The 8,969-nt window shown below is 34.0% G+C and overlaps 1 protein-coding gene across 2 annotated transcripts in view; it reads left to right on the plus strand.

Annotated features, from left to right (window-relative positions):
* The window catches only part of LOC106872769 (uncharacterized), a 53,004-nt gene that overhangs the window by 43,401 nt on the left and 634 nt on the right, over window positions 1-8,969 (plus strand). For both annotated transcript variants that reach the window (XM_052970214.2, XM_014919864.3), the window contains exons 3-5: window positions 4,618-4,742; window positions 6,080-6,219; window positions 6,931-7,094. In XM_052970214.2, coding sequence (XP_052826174.1) covers window positions 4,618-4,742; window positions 6,080-6,219; window positions 6,931-7,094 — 429 coding nt within the window. The remainder of the gene's footprint in view (window positions 1-4,617; window positions 4,743-6,079; window positions 6,220-6,930; window positions 7,095-8,969) is intronic.

Raw genomic sequence — 8,969 nt, forward strand, 5'->3', positions numbered from 1 at the left:
AACCTTCTTTCCTACTTTATTGAAACATCACAAAAGATATTTTCCCACACAAAAACTTGGTGTAGAACACTGTATGCTCTTATTGAGTCTGTGAAATTGTTGATAGTAAACATAAGTATTGTAGTACTTGAATGACATTGTATTATCACTTAACCAATTGTTGAAACACTCCCATTGACGACTTGATGGTTGGGTGTTATCTCCGAGAAAGTTGTTGCCATTGAATAGGTTGATCACTGGGATTATAAACAGGCTTAGAAAAAATTTTGCTATTGAATGAATACTTATGAAAAAAAAAAACACCATAAATTTAATATTCTACTCGTGATTTTCTTTTCTTATTTTTACACCACTTATCTCAAGTTTGATAGTGGCACTTATTTATATTGTACTTGAAATTTTGAAATGTACTTTCTTTGTCAAGATTTGGAAACAAAACTGAGATTCATTGACAAGCTCTTCAACTATACATACATACAATTTTGATGACTCTTGCAGAGTTATTTTGCCAGCAGTTGAAGTATAAAGCTTATCAGATCACAACAAATTTCATATCTCAATTGATGAGTAACTAGAGAGTAATAGCTTAGTATGGAAAGTTTGTTAATTCAATGACATTATATTAGAGCTGTCTTAGGATTTAGAACTGCAAGTTCAAATCTCAAGGTTTGTATCAGATAAATTATGCATCAGTGTGTGTGGGTGGAGTAGGGGAAAACAAGGACAGATCTTATCTTGTGCGATGAATTTCTCACTTCATTGTTTAATTGGAGGCATTTACATAGTGCCAACATGTAAAGATCTATTTACTTATTATAATAGAAGAAGAAATGCTTTATTCTTCATTTCTAGATACATGTTGTGTATGTATGTATGTGTGTGTGTATGTATACACACACACACACACACACATTGTTATTCGTTCCAGGATGAAACTTGAAGTACTGGAGAAACAGGAACTTCAACTATAAAATGTTTACTTTACATAATGTACTGAGTGTACTCTTAACTTTATTCACATTACTTTGTAACATTGCTTCCAAGTTGCTTTGTGTGTGTGTGTGTGCGCGTGCGCACATGTGTGCGCGCGTGCGCATGTGTGTCCAATTACAGTTACCCAAGTTTAACTATATACAAAAAAAAAAAAATTTGTTATTTTCTCAAGAAGTATATATTGTTGATATTGTTACTCGAACTTGATTGTAATTTGGTAATAAATGACCCAACTGCAGGAATGGCTATCTCTGCTTCATTGGGATCTGGATGAATAGTACTAAGGATAAGGAAGAGTAACAGAGCTATGTCCATTAATTTCAAAGATTTTCCTCTTTAACAGTGTCTTTTGGATTGTAGGATTCTTGGTTTCCAACAGCTTTATCAATGGCAACATTTAATCTCTACACAAGAGACATTTTTGTTGGAGTTGATGCTTAAATTATCATGGATTTGGATTGTCTTTTTGTGATATTTTGTAGTGAAGTTTCTGAAGGCAAAATTAGAAATGAATCATGTACATCCAAAATTAAACAAAGAGGACCATTTAGATACATCTTCAATCCAATCACATTTTAATTTTTTTTTTTTTTCTTTACTGATCACTTTTTGACATCCTCTCATCAAGAGGGTCATTGGTATATTTTGTCAATTCAATTCTCCTAAAATAAAAATAAATATACCTACTGCTGATGCAACAGCATGAAGAGTATTAAAGTCATCATCTGTAAAACCAAGAGTTTGTTTGACATCGACCATAACTTTTGCAGTATAGCTTTGAAGGAATGAAAATCATTCTAACATTGTAAATAAACTATTCCATCATTTCTAGGTATCATTTACTAAATGCGATTCATGACCATACTTTTTTTTTTTTATTGGAGACCTACAAAATAAACTGACAATTGTTCTCAATTTTTTTTAATGATATCACAATGTTTGAATTTTCTTCAGTGGGTCTGGTCTTCTGCACTAGGAAGTATTTCAATAAGTTCAATCTGCTGCAAATTGACATAATTATATAGTTATTAACTATAATATAATTAACTAGATCTGTAACTGCAGAATCTACATTTTGATAATTATCCTCAAATGTGCTTTCAAATTTGTCATTATTGCAGCAGTCTTTTATTAAACTAGATGCATTACTATTGGGTTGGTACATAATTATTGCGGCTTTTTTTTTTCAACAAATTTTATTTTAAAAAAACAGTAACAATATTTAACAAAAACATCTTTAAATGACGGTCTGACCGTCTGCCAAGCAAATGGGAAGCAGTTATTGAAGTAGATGGTGAATATGCTCCGGAATAATCATTTAAAGATGTTTTTGTTATCCTTCACAAATTTAACTGACATTTGCTCCATCAATTACAACTGTCATTATGCTCTTTTCTAAATCAAGGTTGAATTCTGAAAGTTTAGTTTTTGAAAGTTCTATAATTTTTCAGCAAATAAACTTCCATAAACTCTGATCATTCGTAAAAAATTCCAGAAGTTATCAGATGAGTGTATATTTATATTCAGATAGTTTCTATGATACAAAGATTGTGTATATTCAACAAAAGAAATACTGAATTTTTCAGAGCTTTTCTTTCTGTTCCTAATTTCACCAATCACAGTTATTTTTTTCTTTATCAAATCACTTTGACATTGAATATCTGTGTTAAATGTGAACTGTTATTTCCTAATAATAGCACATCTAACCATTGCGTTCCTAGAAAATCTAATAATAGCAACTAATTTGAATACTATTTATTCACTTGGTTTTTCCATAAAAGTTATATTCTGTTGGTCGATTTTTTTCAAAGGAAATTCATCTACTTTAATTATACTAGTTACTGAGATATTATCTATAAGAACGATCTTTAAATAGCATAAACAACTGCTTGCTGAATCAGCCAAGCACTTTAACCTTAAGAAGTCTTGTCATTTATAACAGGCTTTTACAGTTTATTATAAATTATAGCTGGGAAATTCCTAAGAAATATAGAATACAATCCTTGGAATTCCCAACTGCATTTCTAACCAAATTTCTCACAATTCAGAATCTGAGGAGCCCAAAACAGAAGCTCTAGAGCCAACAGTTTTTATCCCTGATTACCAAAACTAGATTCATGTATGTAGCAAAGACACCTGTACTAGCCTTATCCACTAACCTATAAATAGCAACCACATAGAGGTGGGTTGACTCTGCCTTTCATCTTTTCAGGGTCGATAAATTAAGTACCAGTCAAGTACTGGGGGTTGATGTAACCAACTATCACCTCCCCTAGGCCTTGTGCCTATTGTAGAAAGGATTGTTATTGCCTTTCATCCTTTCAGGATCAATAAATTCAGTACCAGTGAAACACTGGGGTCAATATAATCGATCAGTCACCTGCCCAGAATTTTCAAGCCTTGTGCTTTTAGTAGAAAGGATTATTATTATTGGCTAGGAAGGAGTCAAATCTTACTAAGAGTATTTGTTAGGGGAATATGCTGCTAAAATAAGATTTATCTTCTATTGATGACTGATATGTCTTTTTGGGGAGGGGTTACCCAAAGATAAATTATTTCTATCTGAATATTGATGAGATGACAAGTGTGATATGTATGGATTTATGACTTACTAACCACTTGGTTCGGGTTCAGTCCCACTGCATGACACCTTGTGTAGGTGTCTTTTCCTATAGTCCCAAGCCAACTAAAGCCTTGTGAGGATTTGGTTGAGAGAAACTCAAAGAAGTGTGTGTGTGTGTGTGTCTGTGTGTGTCTTTATGTTTGTGTTTGTCCCTCACCCCCACTTGACAACCTGTATTGGGTTTTTTTTTTGCATCCTTATAAAAGACTGAGATAATAAATACCAGGGTAAAAAAAAAAAAGTACTAGGGTCTATTCATTTGACACTAAAACCCTTTGAGGCAGTGCCCCACCATGGTTATAGTTCAATGACTGAAACAAATAACAGATAATAAAAAAAAATATAGTTTTTCTGTAACTGAATTTTGATGAGATGACATGTATTTTCTATAATTTTGCAACACCCTCAACTGTGGTGTCTTGACCTGCACCAAAGAGCAAGTAGCTACTTAGAAAAACATCATCATCATTGTTTAACATTCGCTTTCCATGCTAGCATAGGTTGGACGATTTGACTGAGGACTGGTGAAACCAGATGGCTACACCAGGCTCCAATCTGATTTGGCAGAGTTTCTACAGCTGGATGCCCTTCCTAACACCAACCACTCAGAGAGTGTAGTGGGTGCTTTTACGTGTCACCCGCACGAAGGCCAGTCAGGCGGTACTGGCAATGGCCACGCTCAAAATGGTGTATTTTATGTGCCACCTGCACAAGAGCCAGTCCAGGGCCACTGGCAACGATCTCGCTCGAAAATCCTACAAAGGCCAGTCAGGCGGTACTGGCAACGGCCACGCTCAAAATGGTGTATTTTATGTGCCACCCGCACAAGAGCCAGTCACCTTTTGCATCAAGCACATTTTCATAAATAGTTACATATACATATGCATGTGTGAAGTGTATGTATATCCTCACACTCACACCTACACACATAATCTCCAAATTTTACCATGTGTAATTTTTTTTCAAATATATATTTTTATCTTATTATTTTGTCCTTGCAGTCTGAGAAATTACTGTGTGAAAACAAATCTACATCCATCCGAAAGACATCTTCTTTTGATGCCAGAACATTGTTCCTGCCCAATGACTTAGATGCTAGTCCTGTAAAACCAAAGTCCCGCAATTTGTAAGTGTGATTCAATCATATATATATATATATATATATAACGTGAGAGAGTTAGGGGTTGGGGGTTCAACCCACTAAGGGATAGTATCTATCCAGTATACTGCTGGGAGGGCACCCAACTATTGCTACACTAGTGCTATACTAGGTGCAATCAATGGGAGCGGGTAAAAGTGGAGGTTTTACCCAAAATTTGTGTAACAATTAGAAAATGGAGGATAATATGCTGAACCCAACTACTTGCAGACGGTGTATCCCGTTGAATTCATTAATTTAATTCATAGCAAAAGTGCCAAAAAAGGAAGAAAAGAAAAAGAAAGAAAGAACCAAAGCACAGGTGTCCATGGCAGACTATGTTATTTTGCCAACATGGTTTACATATAGAAGTACAAAGTACATAAGGAATTAGAGGATGAACAGAAGTTTAATCTTACAGCTGTTTCGGCCTAGTTTTAGCAAGCCCCATTCTATCCGAATATTCCTTTCCGGAGTGATTATCGGATGACATTATATATATATATATATATATATATATATATATATATATATATATATATATACACACACATATATATATTAATATATAATAATATAAATAATATATAAATACATGCATATATCCATACATATATGTACATACCTACATCTATATGTATACATACATGCATATATGGGTACAGGACATCAAAAAACATTAAGCACAATGAGAAACGAAAACATAGAAAACAAACTTTTTTCAAACAACGAAAAATACAAACAGAGAAATGAGACATGCAACATAAAGAGTACCCCCTTCATCAGTTGTCCCTGTTTCATCTATATAGTGTACATATGCCATTATATATATATATATATATATATATATATATATATATATATATAAATATAAAATGGGACAAGAACGCAAAGCATCCAGACAGTTAGGTGATACAAAAAAGGGACAACAAAACATCCAGATAGACGATACAAAGAAAACAAGGACAGGTCATTTGGAGTTTTCTTTCCTCAGTCAAGTTCCAGATTATCTTTGCAATTTCGGCTGGTTATACTCGAGATTGCTCCAATCTGGCCAGCCCCAAGAAAAAAACTAAGCTAAGGGCATATATATAGTTTTTAATTTGTCTCTGCTAATTTTCACTCACAACTATTTATAGCACCATTCATATTCTGCTCATATTAGCATGACAAAAGAGATACAAAATCACTGTAAAAACATTTAAGAGCAATTGCATGTCGTAGTGAAAATGTTGTGTGTGTGGTACGCATACAAACATTGAATCTTGAATATGTATGGAAAATGCCATTTATTTCTTCAATTTTTTTTATTCTTTATTCTTCAGAGCTTGGAATGTGAAAAGAAGGCTACACTTTCTCCGACGCCATCATACAGACTCATCACTTACTGAAAAATTTCCAAAAATCGACATGGTGAACGCAGCAAAGTGGGGCAAATCTTTTGAAGCATTAATTAGGGATAAAGGTTTGTGTAATTAATATAAATAACTCAATGAGACTTTCAGTTTAATTTATGTACTGTTGAATAAGACAGATATAGGGTGATTAATTGTTGTCACATTAGTTTATAGTGTCACTAGAACAACAATAAAACTAAGGGGAATTTAATACATAAGAATAATATACCTATCAATGAAAAGAGGTTCATATGGTTGGGAAACAAACTTCGTACACAACCATATCTGCACCTGGTCGTGCTTTCCACTATATATAAATGCATGCATACATACATTTATTCATTCATATTCTACTAGGATTATCCAAAGGTGACAGTCTATCTGGTTCTAAACCGTCTGTCATTTCTTCATTGAAAATCCACAGGCTATGTTGTAGAGAAGATGCTTGTCTCATCAGATTCTGATTATATTACCAAAGAGTTAAAATGAAATAGGAAGATATAAACTATATATAAATGAAAACATTTGGACTAAGCTAGCTTAGAATTTGCTAAATAAATAAAATGTATGTTTCTGGTTTCTCTAGTCTTAAAAATGTTTTAAAATATTGGCTTTCCCACAATGTTTTTAATAGACAACTTTTTATTATTTTCTTAGTATTAAAATAGGTGTTTGGCATAGATATTTGCTGTGTCTATTTTTGTTGGTCATTGACTGCTTAATAACATTTATATTAATTATTCATAACTTGCTTAACAACTGAAATTTTTCTTTTATAGATGGTTTAGAAATCTTCAGAAAATACATGAGGTCAGAATTTAGTGATGAAAATATTGACTTTTGGTGGGCTGTGGAAGACTACCGAATGGCTAGTGAATCTGAGCTTGAAAAGAAAGCCAATATTATTTTCAAAACATTTGTTGCAAAGTCTGCTGCAAGGGCTGTAAGTATTTGCTTTCTTCCTTAACTTTTTTATTACCATATTACTATTGATATACATTGCTTTTGTTTCAATTAACTTTGAAAATAATGGAGAATTTATCAAAATAACCTGCTATTTGGAATATAAATGAGTATGAAATTTGCACTGAAGATTTTAATTTAACTCACTTTAACACAGAAAATGTGTATAATACAACCAGGACTGGTCCTGGACAGATTGGTCTCAAAAGATTTAATGAATCTATAGTAATCTTATATGTGGCTGTTTCTACTAGCATAGTCTACATTCCTGCTGGCTCAAAAGCTAAGAACTGTGATGAAGTTCAATATTTATGAAGACTAAAGCAGTGAGATGGCTGAATCATTAACACACTAGGCAAAATGCTTAATGACTTTTCATCCATCTTTATGGCTTGAGTTCAAATTACCAAGGTCAACTTTGCCTTTCAACCTTTCAGAGGTCAATAAAATAAGCACCAAATTTGCTGGCCTTGTGCCAAAATTTGAAACCAATATTTAAGAAAACTACTAGAGATTATTTATACCTTTTAACATGGGCTATTTTTGTTCCCAAAGCAAAGCTAGTTTTTAATTTTGCTACTCCATTTTCTGAGTTCAAATCTTTGCCTTTTAATTCTTCAAAGTTGATTTGAAAAAAATACTAGTTTAATAATGGGGCCAATTCAGTCTATCATTCTTGCCTAAGACAGCAGTTCTTAAACTGACAAATAATAAATTCCACTCCTCCTTCCCATCCACACAAAAAAACCATAGTGAAATCTTCCTCTGTGTGTGTGTGTCCCACCACCACCATACAAACTATATCCTTTATTAATGAGAAGACAAAAGTCTGCATCCATATAATTCTCCTTTCTTTGCCATAGTGTTGGACAAGTTTAAAAACATCTAAATTTTATTGAACACAACAATTTCTCTGATGTTTTTCAAACCTTACATGCCCTCCCTGCTTTTATTAAAAGTTCTGGGCTAATATATCTTATCTTATGTTGTTGATGTTTGAGCTTCTGATCAATTCTGATTGAGAAGACCTATGATCAATGTGTCCTTTTTTTTAAACAGATGTGATTTGAAAGAGATTTAGTTGCTCTTTCTGAAAGATCATGCAACCACATAGAGGCTTTCCCAGGGCTTGTCTTTTCCTATGTTATTTATTGAACAGGCATAAATCTTTTAGTGGCTTTTTATCTCTTTCAATCTTTTGTTCCATGCTCCATCCCTTCTCTTTTCACCTTCTTTTACTTGGACTCTGACAACCTTGAAGGGTTTAGTCGAACCAATTGGCCCCAGTACTTTTTCTGTTTTTTAAAGTCTGGTACTTACTATATTGTGAAGGTGCAATGGCCCAGTGATTAGGGCAGCAGACTCGCAGTCATAGGATCGCGGTTTTGATTCCCAGACCGGGCGTTGTGAGTGTCTATTGAGCAAAAACACCTAAAGCTCCACGAGGCTCCGGCAGGGGATGGTGGCAAACCCTGCTGTACTCTTTCACCACAACTTTCTCTCACTCTTACTTCCTGTTTTTGTTGTGCCTGTAATTCAGAGGGTCATCCTTGTCACACTGTGTCACGCTGAATATCCCTGAGAACTATGTTAAGGGTACACGTGTCTGTGGAGTGCTCAGCCACTTGCACGTTAATTTCACGAGCAGGCTGTTCCGTTGATCGGATCAACTGGAACCCTCGACGTCGTAAGCGACGGAGTGCCAACAACAACAATTTACTATATTGATCTCTTTTAGCCAAAATGCTTAGTTATGGGGATGTAAGCAAACTAAAACTAATTGTCAAGTGGTGGGATGACAAACACAAGCACATGAACAACACAAACCAATGATAGGCTTCTACATAGTTACTTT

This window comes from Octopus bimaculoides, chromosome 1 (assembly GCF_046866305.1).
Source record: "Octopus bimaculoides isolate indiv1 chromosome 1, ASM4686630v1, whole genome shotgun sequence".
NCBI lineage: Eukaryota > Metazoa > Mollusca > Cephalopoda > Octopoda > Octopodidae > Octopus > Octopus bimaculoides.